Source organism: Thalassophryne amazonica, chromosome 11 (assembly GCF_902500255.1).
Source record: "Thalassophryne amazonica chromosome 11, fThaAma1.1, whole genome shotgun sequence".
In the NCBI taxonomy this organism is placed as follows: domain Eukaryota; kingdom Metazoa; phylum Chordata; class Actinopteri; order Batrachoidiformes; family Batrachoididae; genus Thalassophryne; species Thalassophryne amazonica.
The window spans coordinates 46009111-46030860 of NC_047113.1; the positions used below are offsets into that span (position 1 = coordinate 46009111).

The window sequence follows — 21750 nt, forward strand, 5'->3', positions numbered from 1 at the left end:
AAAGGAGGCCCCACTCACAGCAGAGACTCGAACCAGCACCCACAGACTCAATCAACAGAGTAGGGCTGCACAATATGACCTAAAATCCATAACGTGGTATCAATTTAATCCCTTCACAGTAACGGTATATATCACGATATAAACCGAACTGTAAATATTATAATGTGTTTCTGAATGGGTCCCTTAGCAAAGGTAAATAGATGAAAATAAATAAAAATGACAACAAAAAAATAAAAGATAACGTAACTTTGAAAACATTTATTGTGCAGATCTCAAAACTACTGGTGCAATTTGCCAGAAGGTAAATCGAAGATACAAGCCTAGATTTGATATTTTGGTGAAAGAATTAAATAAATTTATGGTCAGCGGCTGAAGTTTCATCTCTTGAACTCTAGATGGCACACCCGCTCTGAATACATGACGGCAAAAAAAAAAAAAGAAGAAAAAAAAAAAAGAAAATCATTGCGTTATTAAATGTGGTACTTTCTCAAATGTTTGATTCAGGTCGCGACGGAGCCTCCGCCTTCCCCCAGTGCGTCGACTGAAATAAATCAACAACGGCTTTGCAAATATCAGTGACAGAACAGGCGTCTCACAAACTTACATGAACAGCAGTGAGAGTCAGTCACCTCAGCTCAGAATACCCCTCCCCCCGCAGGAAATTGGTTCACACACACACACAGCCGCTTCACAGAGGAGTTTTCCTGGATCAAAAACTCTGTGGCTGTTATCGCGATTAGTCTGTGGAGTCCAACTCGCTACCGTCAGCCAAAATTCTACAGTTTATCAGATAAACCACCTAAACCGCGCAGGCCTACAACAGATTACACCTGTGTCGGCGCTGTAACCTGGTGAAAACTACCGGAGTTACAGGGAGACTTTTTCTTCAGTGAGGACAAGGAATTAAATTACTTTTAGACATCATTTTCCAAAATTGGGCTTTATGTGGATACGTTTTCTGACTGTGAAGATGATCTCACAGGTAAGACTTTATATTTACACCGTGTGTGAATGGTTTTAATATTTAATAATGTTACGCTACTAAAGTACAGTACACCAACTGTATTCAAGAAGGAAACAAGATTTATTTTAAAAATAGCTGACATTTTTAGTCCGTCGCAGGTGCTGTCATCTTTCAGATTTGAAATGTATGTACCTGTTTCTAAGAAAAAAAAAATCCACACTTGCTCATCACTTTTTTCTGATGTGAAGGATAGTAAGACAAGCTTTAAAAAATAAATTATCATCCGTTATGACCAAAGAGCTGGCAAAACAACAAAAAATGATGCATCATCTCCACCCAAATGCCGAAATCGCCTGCATTATTTATTTTTTTATATTCACCATTCTGTGTTCTGAACTCTGCCAATACCATCACAGAAGGTCTTCCTCCAAGGTTTTGTCTCCCTCATTGTGGTTTAAATAAGGCTGAAAACCATAAAACTGTACCCCCAACAGCTTCTTCAGAATCACCTTCAGACTGGACTTAAAAAAAAAGAAAAAAAAAAAAAAAAAAAAAAGAAGAATTGCCCGTAAACAGCTCGACCTCTGCCATGTTTACAATCGATTTGGGCTTGAATCAGCAGGGCCCATTCTCCCAATGATGTCACAACAATATGGTCGCAGCTGAGGACTGAAACAGAGTGCAGGCCTTCTGCTGTTGTTTATCCTTCATCTGTGCAGTTATCAACTTTTATTGTTCAGGATTTTTTAAAATATCAATATTTCATCATTTTTAGTGATTACTTGTGCACATTTTTTAGTGTCAACTACTCTTCAACTGCATTTGCATGAAGAGTAGTGTTCCCAAATTTCAAACTGTGCTACTGCATTGTGGGACTGGGCAGTAGCAATCAATGATATTCAAACAAAGCATAAATCTAGCCCACTACCACAATTCATGCGGTACATCATTTTTACCTTATGGTGATCATCCTCTCTCCATTCTTGTCCTTCTGCTTGTCTACATCTATGTGAGCTCCTGTCACATCTTGGATGGCTGTGATGTTGCAGCCTCCTCGGCCCATGATCCGAGACACCACAGACGCTGGCACAGAGAGCTTCTTCGATCTGCAAAGCAGCAACAGAATTTCAGTTCAGTTGCATGTTTCTACTTGCTGACACAATCTAACACACCTACAGTATACATGAAACCAGAAATTAGTTTTACAGCAGAATTTTTAAGCCAATCACACATTTGTGTTCAAAACAATAGCAATGTGTTTAAAAAAAAGTGAGTAAAACTCAAAATACTTATAACAGCTATAATTTCCATACATACAAATGCATTCTATTCCAAATCAAAACGAAGAAAATGTATCAAATTTATTATTAACAGAAAGTGAAGAAAAACAAATATTAGGCTGTTGAAAAAAGCAGCATCTACATTATTCTTTGTTCTGTTTGTTTGGGGGGGGGGGGGGGGGGCAAACAGGTGGCCCTTATTTAAGGACGAAGGCAACGTGTACATGTTGGTTGTAGTGCATTTCTCTCTGAATATCTTGGTAAAATGGGCCATTCCAAATTAGGGATGGGTATCGAGAACCGTTGAGAAATTATTTGATCCACCGACATCAATAGCCTTTTTGCTTAACTATTCCCTTATCGGTCCTTCAGAGTGGCTGTTGTTTTTGAGGGTGTTTGTCGGAAAAATGATGATTTCTCTACATTGATTGCAGACCCTGCAGCAGGTCTGTAATCAACCGCTTCTGTAACAGCTCTGCTTTGAAGCTTGAACCAACGAAGCAGTGCTCCGATCTGCTGCTTCGTTGGTTCTCTACCTCGCTGCTTTTCAGAAGTGGCAAGTCCGCTTCTTAACCCCTCTCAAAGCCATTTAAAGATGTCACTCATGAGTAAAAACTTTTGTGCGGATTAAAGTCACTAACTGGGACTCTTGTCTTGTTGCAGGTAAAAACAGAGAATCATTCTCCATTCTGTTCCCACAGCTCCAAATGATCCGCGGCTCTCTGCCGAATCAAGTTAGAGTCCGGTTGGAATCAATAACTTCAAAACAAATCCCTGTTTTAAATCAAATGACAACTCTTTCCAAATGTTGTAATACAAACAAACTACAATTGACCAAAGTGTTTTTTCTTTCTCCCAAAATGAGACATCCTGTGTTCTTTATGAATTACAATGATGCTGACGTGCAGCCGGCTGTGAGAGCTCAGCTCAGAGGTATGGCGTGACATTCATGCCATTGTCTGTAAGGAAATGCTTTTGACCAAAAAAACGACAGATTTTGTTTATTTCTATTTATGTCCAGAGATCACCGATTCACCATGTAGAGTTTAGTTAAGTCCAGAGATAAAGGATCCACTGACCAATTTCATATTTATTTACTTTAACACTCAATAAAATGTTGTTGACATAGAAAATCTGCAAAAACTACTTTTGCAGGCCTGTGAAATGAAAATTGTGAAATCCGAGGAAAATTCTCAGGGGGTCTGGGGGCCGCACCCTACATGAAATTCATGAAGACTGAAAAGACTGTTAAAGTATTTCAAAAACCACAGCTAAAGCTTGTAGAATATTTAAAAAAATCAGGGTAAAATATCAATAACATACCTTATAGTAAAAAGCCACACATTCTTGTGTAAATTCCTGCAAATCCACTCAAAGCCACAATGTCTTTTTTCCCCATGAAAAACGTCTACATTAATAAAAACTCATTTACATTGTAGTGTAAATTCATGTAGCCTAAATTCATTCAAAGCCACAATGTCGTTTTTTTTTTTTCTCAATGAAAGAAGGTCTAGATTAATGAAAGAAAAAAAAAAGGCACATAATCTTTTCTGAAATCCTGTTTGAACAGCACAATGTTTATTTTCCAGAGAGAGAAAAAAAAATTCGTACCAGTTCGCTTTTCCCGTTTATCTTTCAGGTGTGTTCATGAAGCCAGCAACCATTCCACGGATTCTTGTCCTTAGACTTTTTCAAACCGTCTCTCTGGCCATCTTTGCTCTGTCTGATGTCGCTCCGTGACACAGACATGCAGCAAAATTCTTCTTTTACAAACTTGAAAGTTCTAAAAGTTTGCAATGTCCACATGCTACGTTTAGCTAAGCTTCGCACAGGAGCCACAGTGTCACCGCAGCAACCAACCAGTCCCGCTTTATGACAACTGTCCCAACAGCCAGGCTTTGAGTGGCATTTATTCTCCTCGAAACTCTGCGGATCCAAGGAAACTGATTTGTATCTGTAACACACAGATCAGTGTCCGCGGACTTAAACTTGTATGATGTCACAAAAAAAAAAAAAAAAAAAAAAAAAAACGCTTTGCGATAAGCATTTTAAAAACTCAGTAACGATCACGATTAAAGAGTACAACACTAACACCCCCCATCCCTCCTCCCCATGATGAAATCCGCAGAATCCCGTGGATCCGTGGAGTTTTCACAGCCCTGCTTTTGGTACACAGAAATTCACAAGCGACATTCAACATTCAGACTGTACAATGAACAATGCTAGTACTGTGGTAACCATAGCAACCAGGACAATAATCATGTCATTACCTGCTGTATTTATTAGGTGCAATAATTTAACTTATGGTGCAAACTCAAGTCCCTTTACCTACTATATTTTAACCTGTCCATATTGTAAATATCAGAGTAACTTATCGTACATTTCACGCTGAAGTCACTTTATCGGATCACTTTCACATCCCGACAGTGTATATCATCCCGGCAGTGCAGCATTGAACTGAACAATGGTTCTTAGCTTTACCTGGCACTCAGTGCTTTTATTAGTTCTTGTATTTAAGAGATGTTTGTTTTATTGTATGCCCTTCTGTCTATCCCTACTGTTCTATGCTGCGATGTGACACTGAAATTTCCCCATTGAGGGATGAATAAAGGATTTTCTTATCTTATCTTATTGATAAGGGAACCTGGTTACAGCAGGATGAATATGTTAGTTTAAATGAGTCAACACCCCCGAGTCACACTAACTGCCAGAATGCTCGTAGCACGGGCCGAGGCGGAGGATTAGCAGCAATCTTCCATTCCAGCTTATTAATTAATCAAAAACCCAGACAGAGCTTTAATTCATTTGAAAGCTTGACTCTTAGTCTTGTCCATCCAAATTGGAAGTCCCAAAAACCAGTTTTATTTGTTGTTATCTATCGTCCTCCTGGTCGTTACTGTGAGTTTCTCTGTGAATTTTCAGACCTTTTGTCTGACTTAGTGCTTAGCTCAGATAAAATAATTATAGTGGGTGATTTTAACATCCACACAGATGCTGAGAATGACAGCCTCAACACTGCATTTAATCTATTATTAGACTCAATTGGCTTTGCTCAAAATGTAAATGAGTCCACCCACCACTTTAATCATATCTTAGATCTTGTTCTGACTTATGGTATGGAAATTGAAGACTTAACAGTATTCCCTGAAAACTCCCTTCTGTCTGATCATTTCTTAATAACATTTACATTTACTCTGATGGACTACCCAGCAGCAGGGAATAAGTTTCATTACACTAGAAGTCTTTCAGAAAGCGCCGTAACTAGGTTTAAGGATATGATTCCTTCTTTATGTTCTCTAATGCCATATACCAACATAGTGCAGAGTAGCTACCTAAACTCTGTAAGTGAGAGAGTATCTCGTCAATAGTTTTACATCCTCACTGAAGACAACTTTGGATGCTGTAGCTCCTCTGAAAAAGAGAGCTTTAAATCAGAAGTGCCTGACTCCGTGGTATAACTCACAAACTCGCAGCTTAAAGCAGATAACCCGTAAGTTGGAGAGGAAATGGCGTCTCACTAATTTAGAAGATCTTCACTTAGCCTGGAAAAAGAGTCTGTTGTTCTATAAAAAAGCCCTCCGTAAAGCTAGGACATCTTACTACTCATCACTAATTGAAGAAAATAAGAACAACCCCAGGTTTCTTTTCAGCACTGTAGCCAGGCTGACAAAGAGTCAGAGCTCTATTGAGCCGAGTATTCCTTTAACTTTAACTAGTAATGACTTCATGACTTTTTTTGCTAATAAAATTTTAACTATTAGAGAAAAAATTACTCATAACCATCCCAAAGACGTATCGTTATCTTTGGCTGCTTTCAGTGATGCCGGTATTTGGTTAGACTCTTTCTCTCAGCTTGTTCTGTCTGAGTTATTTTCATTAGTTACTTCATCCAAACCATCAACATGTCTATTAGACCCCATTCCTACCAGGCTGCTCAAGGAAGCCCTACCATTATTTAATGCTTCGATCTTAAATATGATCAATCTATCTTTATTAGTTGGCTATGTATCACAGGCTTTTAAGGTGGCAGTAATTAAACCATTACTTAAAAAGCCATCACTTGACCCAGCTATCTTAGCTAATTATAGGCCAATCTCCAACCTTCCTTTTCTCTCAAAAATTCTTGAAAGGGTAGTTGTAATACAGCTAACTGATCATCTGCAGAGGAATGGTCTATTTGAAGAGTTTCAGTCAGGTTTTAGAATTCATCATAGTACAGAAACAGCATTAGTGAAGGTTACAAATGATCTTCTTATGGCCTCAGACAGTGGACTCATCTCTGTGCTTGTTCTGTTAGACCTCAGTGCTGCTTTTGATACTGTTGACCATAAAATTTTATTACAGAGATTAGAGCATGCCATAGGTATTAAAGGCACTGCACTGCGGTGGTTTGAATCATATTTATCTAATAGATTACAATTTGTTCATGTAAATGGGGACTCTTCTTCACAGACTAAGGTTAATTATGGAGTTCCACAAGGTTCTGTGCTAGGACCAATTTTATTCACTTTATACATGCTTCCCTTAGGCAGTATTATTAGACAGCATTGCTTAAATTTTCATTGTTACGCAGATGATACCCAGCTTTATCTATCCATGAAGCCAGAGGACACACATCAATTAGCTAAACTGCAGGATTGTCTTACAGACATAAAGACATGGATGACCTCTAATTTCCTGCTTTTAAACTCAGAAAAAAACTGAAGTTATTGTACTTGGCCCCACAAATCTTAGAAACATGGTGTCTAACCAGATCCTTACTTTGGATGGCATTACCCTGACCTCTAGTAATACTGTGAGAAATCTTGGAGTCATTTTTGATCAGGATATGTCATTCAAAGCGCATATTAAACAAATATGTAGGACTGCTTTTTTGCATTTACGCAATATCTCTAAAATTAGAACGGTCTTGTCTCAGAGTGATGCTGAAAAACTAATTCATGCATTTATGTCCTCTAGGTTGGACTATTGTAATTCATTATTATCAGGTTGTCCTAAAAGTTCCCTGAAAAGCCTTCAGTTAATTCAAAATGCTGCAGCTAGAGTACTGACGGGGACTAGAAGGAGAGAGCATATCTCACCCATATTGGCCTCTCCATTGGCTTCCTGTTAATTCTAGAATAGAATTTAAAATTCTTCTTCTTACTTATAAGGTTTTGAATAATCAGGTCCCATCTTATCTTAGGGACCACATAGTACCATATCACCCCAATAGAGCGCTTCGCTCTCAGACTGCAGGCTTACTTGTAGTTCCTAGGGTTTGTAAGAGTAGAATGGGAGGCAGAGCCTTCAGCTTGGTTCAGGTGACCCTGAACCATCCCTTAGTTATGCTGCTATAGACTTAGACTGCTGGGGGGTTCCCATGATGCACTGAGTGTTTCTTTCTCTTTTTGCTCTGTATGCACCACTCTACATTTAATCATTAGTGATTGATCTCTGCTCCCCTCCACAGCATGTCTTTTTCCTGGTTCTCTCCCTCAGCCCCAACCAGTCCCAGCAGAAGACTGCCCCTCCCTGAGCCTGGTTCTGTTGGAGGTTTCTTCCTGTTAAAAGGGAGTTTTTCCTTCCCACTGTCACCAAGTGCTTGCTCACAGGGGGTCGTTTTGACCGTTGGGGTTTTTACGTAATTATTGTATGGCCTTGCCTTACAATATAAAGCGCCTTGGGGCAACTGTTTGTTGTGATTTGGCACTATATAAATAAAATTGATTGAATTGATTGATTGAAGAACAATATACTTTGATTATAAAGATGACTGGAGAGGAGAAACATAAAAAAATACAAAAAATGATAGGCTTATCACCTAAAATGATCTCAAATGCTTTAAAATGGCAACCAAAACCAGAAAGACCTGGGAGAAAATGAAAAACCACCACTCAAATGGATCAAAGAATACCCAGAATGGCAAAGACTCAACCAATGATCAGCTCCAGGGCGATCAAAGAAGGTCTAAAGATAACTGTGAGTACTGTAACAATTAGAAGGTGCCTATGCAAAGCCAAGATATGGGCAAGAAGACCACACCCTTGAAGTCCCATTGTTGAAAAAAAAAGAAAAGAAACTGTCATGTTGAAGAGGTTACAATTTGCCAAACAACACACTGACTGGCCTAAAGAGAAATGGCGCAACATTTTGTGGAGTGATGAAAGCAAGACTGTTCTTTTTGGGTCTAGGGGCTGTAGACAGTTTGTCAGACAACCCCCAAAAACTGAATTCAAGCCACAGTGCACTGTGAAGACAGAGAAGCATGGTGGAGCAAACATCATGATATGGGGATATTTCTCATACTATGGTGTCGGGCCTAATCATCGCATACCAGGGATCATGGATCAATTTGACTACGTCAAAATACTTGAAGAGGTCATGTTGCCTTATGCCAAAGAAGAAAAGTCCTTGAAATGGGTGTCAACAATACAACAACCCCAAACACTCCAGGAAGTGAGCGGCATCTTGGTTACAGACCAAAAAGATTAACGTTATGGAGTAGCCAGCTCAATCCAGGGACCTTAATCCAAAAGACATCTTGTGGGGTGACATCAAAAATGCTGTTTCTGAGGCAAAACCAAGAAATGTGGAATTGTGTAAGGTAGTCCAATCATCCTCAGCTGGAATACCTGTTGACAGGTGCCAGACGCTGTCGACTCCATGCAACACAGATATAATAATGATCAGAAATAATTGTTATACAACTAAATGTTGGTTCAGTGATTCACAGGAAAGATAAATCTTCAAGCATTCTTCAGTTTATACAGTAAATGTTTGAGTTTGTAAAGACAATGCAGACACTTTTTTTTGGAGCAGCCCAATATTCCTTTTTCATCACTTTCTATGAAGTGATCAATTTTTCTTCATGCTATGAACTGGAATAGAATGTCCAGTGTTCCCAATGCGTTTGGATGTATGGAAATACAAGCAATTGTAAGGATTTTACGCTTTCCTCACTTTTTTAACACACTTATTTTGAACACAACCATGTTTGGCCACATTCAACAAAACAAGTCCATGCATAAATAATTTTTTGCCGTTATTTTAAGTAGGCATACACAGAGCACAAACTTAGTAAAACACTACAATTAAAACCACAGACCTTCTGACCACCTCTTTCCAACCTTCTTCTCTCTTCTGGCCTCTCTTGGGACTTGTGAGGCTGAATTTACTGTTAGAAGAAGTGACAGGAAGGACCATTGTCTTGAATGAAGATGGCAAGGAGTGGGTGGAGTCGCTGAAGTCTGGACCTCTGTAAAGATTTTTTAAAAAGTCACACTGAACTTGTACACAAATCTTTCACCACTTGACATTTTACCATAGACAAATATGATTTACAGAAAACTAAAGTCCAATCATTTCCCCTTGAAGACTTCAAACTAGAATTCTTTTTCTTCTTGCACATCTTACATGATGTGCTATGACTGAATTTCACTGAAATTCACAAAGGTTTTCACAAGAAATTGCACTTACAGGATTCACTAACAAAAAAACACAAAACAAAACAAAAAAACTAAAGCTGCTGGTAGACAATAATTTACAATAAATAGTCTGTTTATTAATCCTGCGGTTAAGAAGGTCTTCGTGAAACCCAATCAAGCTCAAATTTGAACTGCTCTGTGACACTCAAAGTCATTCAATTCAGATTTCATAAAAGCTGGTAAATCCTTGATTGATTTTGTTCAAGTTATCTTGGGCACAAGAATCCATACTATATTTACGGCCCCTTCATACATAGTACGATTGAAGCCAACTTGCGCATGAAGGAGGAATTGCATGCCATTCGCGAAAAATCGGAGCCACCTCTAACACCTTGCACACCTGTCGCCACAACCACTCACGCACACCAGCGGCCGAAAGACAGAGTGTGCCCTGTGAGCGCCTGTTTGAGCCATTTCGGCAGGTGTTGGCCAAATTCCAGGTACCACACACGAACATCCAATACCACTCGCAGAGTAGTTAGGAAATGTGGTGCCATTAGTGAAGACAAAAATAGTGAGCAGGCGACCACTTTCGAGCTGGCTGTGAAATTTGTCTGTGTCCCCACAACTGTGGCATTGCCAAGCAACACACGTGGCGTGCCAGTGTCGGCTCCTCCCTCAACACGTGTGGTGTGCGAGTGTTCATTTGTGACACAAATTCTAATTTGTTGAAAATCTGATCAATTTTGTTCACATCCTCATGGACAGAAGGAAGTGCATTTCTGCATCTTCCTTCTGGCCTCACAGCTGAGGGAGGATAATAAATAAATAATCATTTTATAGCTCTGTATTTTCTGCTGTAACCACACAAAGACTAGATGATGAGCTCTGCTGTCAGGGACTCACTTTTGAGTTGGTTTTGAGATGGAAACTGTGACCTTGTTGTCAGTCTTGCTGTCAGACACTAGCTGAGGACAATGTCTTTTCTCTGGACCAGGTAAAAACGCTTGAGACTGGCTTGCTCCCGATAAGAGGGCTGAGGAGGAGGAGGAGGAAGACGACGACGACGATGAAGATGCAGAAGAGGTGAGGTCTGGGAGGTAGTTGAGCTCCTGACTCTTGCCTCCACTGCTGCTGCTTTCACTGGCACAGTCTGTGCTATCCAAGGGGTCAGAGTCGCTGTTGCCACCTGTCACTCCCCCACCCCCACCTCTAGGCTCCCCATGGATCTTGTTCTTGTCAGCCTTGTGTTGCGCTAGTGCCACCTAAAAAGACACACAAATGTCATATTTGTTCTTTTAACAAAAGTCATTAGTATCCATAAATGCAGTAATTCAAGAGCCACGTGAGAATGTAGTCCAGTTATTCAATGTTTCTAAACTTCCCAATAAAATTTAATATTCAAGGCTACGTCATCAAGCTGCGCCGAAAGACGGCAACACTGATGGGGAGCTCCGTTCAATTCGCACTCTTTGTTCATTTTTTTTGTCTTATTTTACCTTTTGCACTTGCAATTTACCACATGAGACACTACGCTTCGAGTATGACCATGCAACACTTTTGGATTTACATTCCTTAGCGGGAGAGGAGCCGCTCTTCAAGGACGGTGCAGCGGACGTGCTGCCCCTGGTCCTAAACGAGCTTGTGTTTCTTTGTTCTTCACGACGCCGCGGGAGAAAGAAAAAGACACGGAGAGGAAAAAGAGCCGGTATTCTGTGCAGAACTCGACAGAGACTTAATAAACCTCTGCTTCCCTCTATCCTCCTCGCCAACGTGCAGTCTTTGAGGAATAAAATGGACGATTTACGTGCACAGATTAGCTGTGAACAGGACATTAGAAGCTGTTGTGTTTACGCCTTTAGCGAGACCTGGATGTAGCCGGACGTGCCTGACGGCTTGTTAACACCAGATAACAACACCATTCATCGGCTGGACCGGACCAAAAACCCAGGCAAGCTGGGCGGAGGGGGTGTGTGCTTTATGATTAACTCCTTGTGGGTCACAGACGTTCGTATCCTAGCATCTCATTGTACACCAGTCCTAGAGTTACTCACCATTAAAGTAAGGCCCTTTTATCTGCCCAGAGAATTCAGCTCAGTGATACTAAGTGTAGTGTATATTCCACCTACTACATCCGAGGCTATTAAAACCCAAGCCCTGGATGAGCTGTATGGGATTATAAATGGACTTGAAAACACACACCCTGATGCCGCTTTCATTGTTTTGGGAGACTTTAATCGAACAAACATGAAAAAAGTATTGCCCAAATACTATAAGCATATTACTATGGCCACCAGGGGAGATCAGACCCTAGACCACTGCTATACACCCTTTAAGGACAGCTACAAACCCCTCCTCCGCCCCGCTCTAGGCAAGTCGGACCACAACATGGTCCTCCTCCTTCCTGCCTACAGACAGACTGAAACAGGAAAAACCGGTTCCTAGGGAAATATTCAAATGGGACACTGCAGCAGACGAAGCTCTCCAGGACTGCTTCGAGACAACCGACTGGCAGATGTTTACTGACTCAGCAGAAGGAGACCTCAACGAGTACACAGACTCTGTCATTGGTTATATAGGGAAGTGCATTGAGGATATCAATCAATCAACTTTTTTCTTATATAGCGCCAAATCACAACAAACAGTTGCCCCAAGGCGCTCCATATTGTAAGGCAAGGCCATACAATAATTATGAAAAACCCCAACGGTCAAAACGACCCCCTATGAGCAAGCACTTGGCAACAGTGGGAAGGAAAAACTCCCTTTTAACAGGAAGAAACCTCCAGCAGAACAAGGCTCAGGGAGGGGCAGTCTTCTGCTGAGACTGGTTGGGGCTGAGGGAAAAAAACAGGAAAAAGACATGCCGTGAAGGGGGGCAGAGATCGATCACTAATGATTAAATGCAGAGTGATGCATACGAAGCAAAAAGAGAAAGAAACAGTGCATCATGGGAACCCCCCCCACAATCTACGTCTAAAGCAGCATAACCAAGGGATGGTCCAGGGTCACCCGATCCAGCCCTAACTATAAGCCTTAGCGAAAAGGAAAGTTTTAAGCCTAATCTTAAAAGTAGAGAGGGTATCTGTCTCCCTGATCTGAATTGGGAGCTGGTTCCACAGGAGAGGAGCCTGAAAGCTGAAGGCTCTGCCTCCCATTCTACTCTTACAAACCCTAGGAACTACAAGTAAGCCCGCAGTCTGAGAGCGAAGCGCTCTAATGGGGTAATATGGTACTACGAGGTCCCTAAGATAAGATGGGACCTGATTATTCAAAACCTTATAAGTAAGAAGAAGAATTTTAAATTCTATTCTAGAATTAACAGGAAGCCAATGAAGAGAGGCCAACACGGGTGAGATATGCTCTCTCCTGCTAGTCCCCGTCAGTACTCTAGCTGCAGCATTCTGAACCAACTGAAGGCTTTTTAGGGAACTTTTAGGACAACCTGATAATGAATTACAATAGTCCAGCCTAGAGGAAATAAATGCATGAATTAGTTTTTCAGCATCACTCTGAGACAAGACCTTTCTGATTTTAGAGATATTGCGTAAATGCAAAAAGGCAGTCCTACATATTTGTTTAATATGCGCTTTGAATGACATATCCTGATCAAAAATGACTCCAAGATTTCTCACAGTATTACTAGAGATCAGGGAAATGCCATCCAGAGTAACGATCTGGTTAGACACCATGCTTCTAAGATTTGTGGGGCCAAGTACAATAACTTCAGTTTTATCTGAGTTTAAAAGCAGGAAATTAGAGGTCATCCATGTCTTTATGTCTGTAAGACAATCCTGCAGTTTAGCTAATTGGTGTGTATCCTCTGGCTTCATGGATAGATAAAGCTGGGTATCATCTGCATAACAATGAAAATTTAAGCAATACCGTCTAATAATACTGCCTAAGGGAAGCATGTATAAAGTGAATAAAATTGGTCCTAGCACAGAACCTTGTGGAACTCCATAATTAACTTTAGTCTGTGAAGAAGATTCCCCATTTACATGAACAAACTGTAATCTATTAGACAAATATGATTCAAACCACCGCAGCGCAGTGCCTTTAATACCTATGACATGCTCTAATCTCTGTAATAAATTTTATGGTCAACAGTATCAAAAGCAGCACTGAGGTCCAACAGAACAAGCACAGAGATAAGTCCACTGTCCGAAGCCATAAGAAGATCATTTGTAACCTTCACTAATGCTGTTTCTGTACTATGATGAATTCTAAAACCTGACTGAAACTCTTCAAATAGACCCATTCCTCTGCAGGTGATCAGTTAACTGTTTTACAACTACCCTCTCAAGAATCTTTGAGAGAAAGGAAGGTTGGAAATTGGCCTATAATTAGCTAAGATAGCTGGGTCAAGTGATGGCTTTTTAAGTAATGGTTTAATACTGCCACCTTAAAGGCCTGTGGTACATAACCAACTAACAAAGATAGATTGATCATATTTAAGATTGAAGCATTAAATAATGGTAGGACTTCCTTGAGCAGCCTGGCAGGAATGGGGTCCAATAAACATGCCGATGGTTTGGACGAAGCAACCAATGAAAATAACTCAGACAGAACAACCGGAGAGAAAGAGTCTAACCAAATACCGGCATCACTGAAAGCAGCCAAAGATAACGATACATCTTTGGGATGGTTATGAGTAATTTTTTCTCTAATAGTCAAAATTTTGTTAGCAAAGAAAGTCATGAAGTCATTACTAGTTAAAGTTAATGGAATACTAGGAGGATATTGTACCAAAAACCACCATCTGCACCTACCCCAACCAGAAACCATGGGTCGGGCTAGAGGTACGTGCCAAACTCAAAGCACGCACAGCTGCCTTTAATTCTGGAGACCGAGGCCTACAAAGCAGCCAAGTATGACCACTAGAAAGACTGTACAAACATCACAGCGGGAGTATAGGAAGAGGGTCGAATCTGCCCAACAGAGCAACGACGCGCGGCAGGTGTGGTATGACCTCCACATGACGGACTATAAGGGGAGGAGCAGGTCTGTGGAGATGTCCAGCGCATCATTTCCGAACGAGCTCAACACCTTCTACGCCCGGTTTGATGCAGACAACACCACACCTGTCACCAAACCACATGTGGACAGTGAGGACGCCACACTCCACATAGACACAGCTACCGTGAGACGGGCGTTCAAGAAAGTAAACCCTCGTAAGGCTCCCGGGCCCGACGGCATTCCAGGGCGGGTGCTGAGAGTCTGCGTTGACCAACTCGCCGAGGTGTTTACCAACATCTTCAATCTGTCAATGAGCTTGTCTATTGTGCCCACCACCCTTAAGACCTCCACCGTTGTTCCTATCCCAAAGACCCCCACAGCAACCTGCCTAAATGACTTTCAGCCCATAGCACTCACATCTGTCATCATGAAGTGCTTTGAGCGGATCATTAAGAAACATATCTGTGTCTCCCTCCCCGACACCCTAGACGCCCTGCAGTTCGCATACAGAGCAAACAGGTCGACAGAGGACGCCATTGCTCTGGCAGTTCATACCTCCCTCAGCCATCTGGAGAAGGGAATACGTATGTGAGAATGCTCTTCATTGATTACAGCTCAGCATTCAACACCATAATCCCCTCCAAACTGGTCACCAAGCTCACTGCCCTAGGCCTGGAGAAGTCCATATGCTGCTGGATCTTGGACTTCCTCACTAACAGACGACAGGAGGTGAGAATCGGCAGACACCTCTCCTCCACACTTGTCGGGTGCTCCTCAGGGCTGTGTTCTCAGTCCACTTCTCTACTCCCTCTTCACGTATGACTGTACAGCCAAGCACTGCTCTAACGTGATCCTCAAGTTTGCTGATGACACCACCATCTTGGGCCTCATCACTGACACGACGAGACTGCCGACAGAGATGAGGTGAAATCACTGACCAGCTGGTGCCAGGAGAATAACCTCTCTCTGAAAGTCAGCAAAACTAAGGAGATGATAGTGGACTTCAGGAGACAGCGCGGAGGTCAGCACTCCCCCATCCACATCAACAACACCGAGGTGGAGCAGGTCAGCAGCTTCAAGTTCCTCGGCGTCCACATCACCGAGGACTTATCCTGGACCTTACATGCAGACACTGTGGTTAAGAAAGCCCAGCAGAGACTCTACTTCCTGAGAAGGCTGAAGAAGTTTGGCACGAACACCACCATCCTCACGAACTTCTACAGGTGCATCATTGAGAGTGTGCTGACGGGCTGCCTCACAGTGTGGTACAGGAGCTGCACGAGCCAGAGTCAGAAAGCACTGCAGAGGGTGGTGTGCACAGCTGAGGACCTCACTGGCAGCAGTCTTTCCACCATCCAGGACATTTACCACAGTCGGTGTCAGCGTAAGGCACGCAGCATCATTAAGGATCACACTAACCCCGCAAAAGGACTATTCGAACTGTTACCCTCTGGCAGGAGGTATAGGAGTCTGCCAGCCCATACCAAAAGACTCAGGAACAGTTACTATCCACAGGCTGTCAGACTACTGAACTCTAAATAACACAGAACTATGATAATAACACTGCACTAAGCCACTTCTTTAACACTATGTCTATTGCTGTTATCAATGTGACTGCATCTTGTATGTCACCACCTTACCCTTCATAACTCATCTCAGCTTTTACTATTTATTATTACCTGTGCAATAACTTGCTACACAACTGTGCAATATGTCATGTGCAATAATACTATGTGCAATATGAACAATACTACAACCTGTGAATACTACACCTGACTACTGCTATTTTTTTTTTTTTTTTTTACATATGCTTATATTTTCGGTATTTATATTGCATGCTATTAGTACTTCCTGCGAGTCTGAACAGTCCTTCTCATCCTAAGCATTTCATTGCACTGTTGACTCTGTGTTAACCTGCATATGATCAATAAATTATCTTTGTACCTCTTGTACCTTGTAACATTATTTCTCCTAATTAGTTGTCCATTAGACTACCAATATTACCTGAACACCAACATTAACCTTTCAAAATAAGTTAACTTTTTTCTGTGTGCCCAATCTCTGGTGTGCCATTTCATCTGAAATAATTCAATACAAATTATCAGCAGGAGCTGGGACAACTGCCACGGACTGTGGAAAAGTAAACACTTGCCATCATTTTTTACAGTTCTTTCACAACTGGCAACCTGTGGAATTTAATTTAAATATTTTCTGTTGTTTATGTCGTAGCATGTTTGGGACAATCCAGATGGATGCTCTGACAAACTAACTCAAGTACAAATGCATACAATGGCAACAAATCTACAAATAGTGGAAGTGGAAGATATGCTTACCTGTGGATCTTGTAATATAATAGGCTCATTTGGCGAGGAGTCTTTGTTTTGTTCTTTTGTTCTTGCGATTGGGTGCTGGGGGTGGTGGCCACATTTGCTCGCTTCTTACCAAATGCTGTAGTGAAAGTGGTGGAGGTGGCAGATATACCAATGGTTGTCGTGGTAGTTGCACTTGGGGGCTCAATTGGAACCTCGATTTCTGAAAAATAAATGATGTGGACTGGAATAGGACCATTACCAATTGCATGACAATGACTTTATGACAAGTTTTAATTGATTAATCCTCTCCCTCCCAACTCTTCTGTACTTTGCTGCACGGTGAAGCCACCTGATAAAACCAATGATTAAGTTGTGCATATATCATTCATTACAGAACCTACTGTGGACAAACTGTATCTACATGAATTACAGACCAATTCCCATTTAAGTCAAAATGAGCCTTGCTACTGTCAAGACATGAAGTTTGTATAAATGTGTTAAAAAAAAAAAAAAAAAAAATTATAATTTTGCTTGGGAGGATTAATCTTCAAGCAAAAGTCATAAAATGTTACCTTCGGCTGAATCATCCTTCTGCTCCTGCATCTCAGATGACTCATCCTTGGTTTTCTGCCCCTCTTCTTCCTCCATCTTCCTTTTCTGCTCCTCCTTCTTCTTCTTCCGTTTCTCTTTACGCTTCTCACGTTGGCAGCCAAGGCCTGCTTCTTGCTCTCCTCTCGAGGACTGTTGCACACAACAGAGAACATTTTAAAAGCATGTTTGTCTCCATGTATACACTTTATAACGATAATTTGAGCTTCCAAACCACTATGTCAGGATCTGACATCACCTTCTCCAGGTCAAGCTCCTTGAGCAGGATGCTAGCATTCTTGTTGGCCTCAGCCGCCTGCTGGTCTTTGGCTTTCACAATGGTTTCCATGCACTGATGGCACTTCTTCAACAGCTCCTGCACCAATGAGAAAACAATGACCTGAGTTGCAGTTCTGGTAAAAAAAAAAATCCTATTAATATCAATCACATCCAATACAGCTAGTAAACATGAAAGAGAATCAATACCGACCTTGTCAGCAATGGTGGCAATATATCTCATGCACTCGATGTCTGACGGGAACTGGTGACTTGTTTTCACAAGATACTGCACCACTTGACATGACCCTAAAGTACAATTGTTAGTAATTAGAGATATGGTAGAGTGTGGCATCTGCGTACTACCAAATAGTGCTGTTTATAAACAATGAGAAAGGTAATCATAGGACGACCTTGCGAAAAGCAGCCATGAGTGGAGTAATCTTGCGGTTGTCCGCGGCATCCACATCAGCACTGGCATGGACCAAGAGCTGGACCACATCAAATGACCACCATTGGCTGCTAGCCAAAGAGGTGTGTTCCCTTTCTTATTACGTACATCGATATGTGCACCCCCTGTAAAGACAGGAAGCAATGTTGCACAAACAAATCAGAAGAAATATTTGGCAAATAAAATGCCTCCTGGGATAGGTTGCATCAAAAGGGGATGTAAAATAACAGTACTCCGCAAAACATTTTACTTATGTAAAATTGCAAATATTTAAAGTAGCCTGCATTGAAATAAATGTGGTCAGATTTCAGAAAGAAATAGCTTGATATGTATTTATAAGACCCATTTGAATGCAGTAAAGTAATCTGTAAGCCCCAAATTTGTAATTCAGCGGAGAAATCTTCGTTTAAAAATCTAAAATTTAGCCCTCTGTGAAAACAGTTTGTACATTCCGTATCATTTCCATGACGTCAGGGACAAGACGACACACTCCCGCCTTCAGTCTGATCCCGCATGTGAAATTGATTTTATCTGTTAGTAATGTTACTTATACACGTCCTGGTTTCAACATCCAAAAGTAAGCTGCAATGAATGTGAGATACAGATCTGTGTGCTCAGATCAGCAACGACATCGACAGCGGGCGCCGTTCTTCCTCTCCCGCTCTCTGCCTCCGCTGCGCTTATTAAGTTCTGCGGGCTCGTTAATGAGCTCGTTAACCGCAGACGCGGGCCACTCACACCGCCCGTGTCTGCTTCCTAGCACAACACTGGCATCACCTCTCTGTCTACTGAATGGAGCTGCAGCACACTTGGCACAAGTCCTGAGATTGCGCTCGCTGTTTTAATGCGAAGCGGCCGGTAAACCTGTTGCTGTAAGGACAGACTTCTTGCGGCAAAATCCACAGCACCGCACGTCTCGGCAATCGGAGCCCCAAAGCTCCATGGACGCTGAGAGAGGTTTATATATTTTTAATGACTGGGATTCTTTGCGGGTCTCGCCTCCATATCCCGCGATGGTACCAGAGGCGAAAGACAGTAGATTTTCATTGCGACACCACTCAATCAATCAGGCGTATGAAAAAGTCCCCCAAAATAATTTTCAAGCACAAATAAAAGAAATGTGTACTCACCAAACATGCCGCAAGACAATATGAAGTTTAAAAAAAAAAGTAGATCCTTCCGTATAAGACAAGAAAAAGGTGCAGATGCAACTGATGTAAATCCACAAATTACAACTGGTGCAATGCATGCTGGGAGAGGGTCTTGTCCGTGACGTCTCGGCAGCGTCCATGATGAGAGGGACAATTGCGGAGGGCTAAATGTTAGCTGTAAATTTGTCATTTTCAAATGAAGATTTCTCCGTTGAATGACAGATCTGGGCTTGCAGATTTACTTTACTACATTCAGAAGGATCTCATGTGTAATGTAAATCATTTTTTTGTTAAAAAAAAAAAAAAAGACCTTTTTTCAATGAAGGTCTCCTTTAATATTCATCCTGCTCTTTCTCTACTTTCTTGTTCTTTCTACTCATTCTAGAACATAACAACAAGATCTACCTTTTGTGGCCGTCTTGTTCTCACCTTACACGGAGGGGTTGATTGCATTTAGGGCAAGCTTGTGAATGAGATATGACATAGTTGGAGCTCACCTAAATGGTCAGGGCTGGGATTTTCAGGTGTATCCTTTCAACGTCTAGTGAACCCTTGCGAGTTCTCCAGTCTTACCTACCCTAGCTTTGAGGAGCAGCATGCCCTTGAGGACAATTTGTTAATAAGCCACACAAATCATTTAGTGGACAGCCCTCTCCATCAACTGAGCTTTAGACATGCTCAAACATTTATAATTAGAAAATATATCTAAATAAATATAACTTGACAGCACTTTTCGTGCTCAAAAACACTGCTATTTTTAAATGACATCTTGAAATTTATACTGTCAGGTTGTGTTTGATAAGGTTTTTCAAAAACAGTTCATGTATCATTGCAGCCCACTTAAAAGGTTACAAAGGGGGGTCTGAAACAGATTTCGCTATTGAAAAGCCCGAGGTGAACAAAAATGTCTACAAAGTACTGCATATGACTCTTCTAGGTTCAAGGATAATACAAATTAAAAAGTTCAATTTCAACATCTTTAGCAACTGCAACGGGCTCTGGGAGTGGAAGTTAATAATGGCAAAATATAATCCACATTAATATGTACACAGCTATCATTTCATGGATACATAACCCAAACAAATATTTAAAAATAGTAATACACATGAGACAGTGCTTACATAGTGGGGGGCAAAGCACTGACCTGTTGATCAGCAGCTCACAAAAACTTGTAGTGGCCCTTATCAGCTGCATATGGTGAGGGCAGTGTCTCGAGATGAAGGAACAGGAGGGGCATTGACATCAGCGCCTTTATCCAACAGCACTCGGCCCACCTCTGCATAACCACCGGAAGCTGCTTCCATTAGTGGGGTGAGACCGGTCTGCAAGAAGGGAGGAATTCTTATCCACAGACAAAAAGATTACACTGTCTACATGTGTCACAAGCTGCTCATGTACACTGGTCTAAAAGAGATACTGGTTCACACTCTGGAGCAGAAGGGTGGCAATAATGCACCACAGCCAAATGCCCACTGCTATAAAACAAGAAGCCCTGAATAAGGAGAACATGCCAGATCTTAGATAGTGAAATTATAAATCATGCTCTGAAACTAAAAAGACCACACTCAAATAAAACAGGGAATTTAACAGTCATACTACTCAGCACTACTAGTTTGGACTATATGGGACAACAGAACAGCTAGAGCAGGACAGCTAGGCTAAAGTGAAAGGTACGTTTTTAAAAAGTATTGCCTTTCAAACCTTTAATTATACTTAGGAAGGTAAACATGCACATGTTTACCTCTGACAGAGCAAATGAACAGACATTTTCATCAGTTCATTGAGAACAAGAAACAGTTGATTCCGAGTTCTTTGGGGCTGGTACAACAACAACATTAATTCTCCCGACCACATATATGAGAAGATGAGAAGGAGGAGAAAAAACACTTCAACCCAGAATGCCTTGCGTTAACACTGAGGCTTTTTTGTTTTGTTTTTTTTACCAGCTCAACGCCACTTCTGGTAGCAGTTCAGATTTTCGCACCACCTGGCTATGTAATTTTGTAATCATTTTTAGCATCTATTTATCGTTCTTTCACAATCATCTCCAAGTCTGTCATCGTGGAGGAGCGTGAAAATTTCAGTAATATGACAGCTCTCACAGCCTGAAAAAAATGCCTCGCTGTAAAGGGTGCTTACCTGCAATGGAAAACTAAGTCAGGAGTCATTGGGCCTCATTTATCAACATGCGTAAAAATTGGTCTTACGACAAGACACACGTGTGATTTATGAAAACATTCGTATCTGACCAATGCCAGCGCTACGACTGATCGGCTCTTGATAAATGTGGGCGGCTGAATTTAATCGTCATTAGCATGTTACGCCCTTAAATATTCATGGTTCGGAAGCCTCAGCCCACTGAGCTC

General features: G+C 41.4%; 1 protein-coding gene across 1 annotated transcript in view; it reads right to left on the reverse strand.

Moving 5' to 3' along the window:
* Nucleotides 1-21750, reverse strand: part of ankhd1 (ankyrin repeat and KH domain containing 1) — a 158257-nt gene that overhangs the window by 22362 nt on the left and 114145 nt on the right. Inside the window, 5 exon segments of the mRNA XM_034181457.1 lie at nt 1921-2070; nt 9332-9481; nt 10557-10915; nt 16940-16978; nt 16981-17138. Of these exon segments, the coding sequence (XP_034037348.1) occupies nt 1921-2070; nt 9332-9481; nt 10557-10915; nt 16940-16978; nt 16981-17138 (856 nt within the window).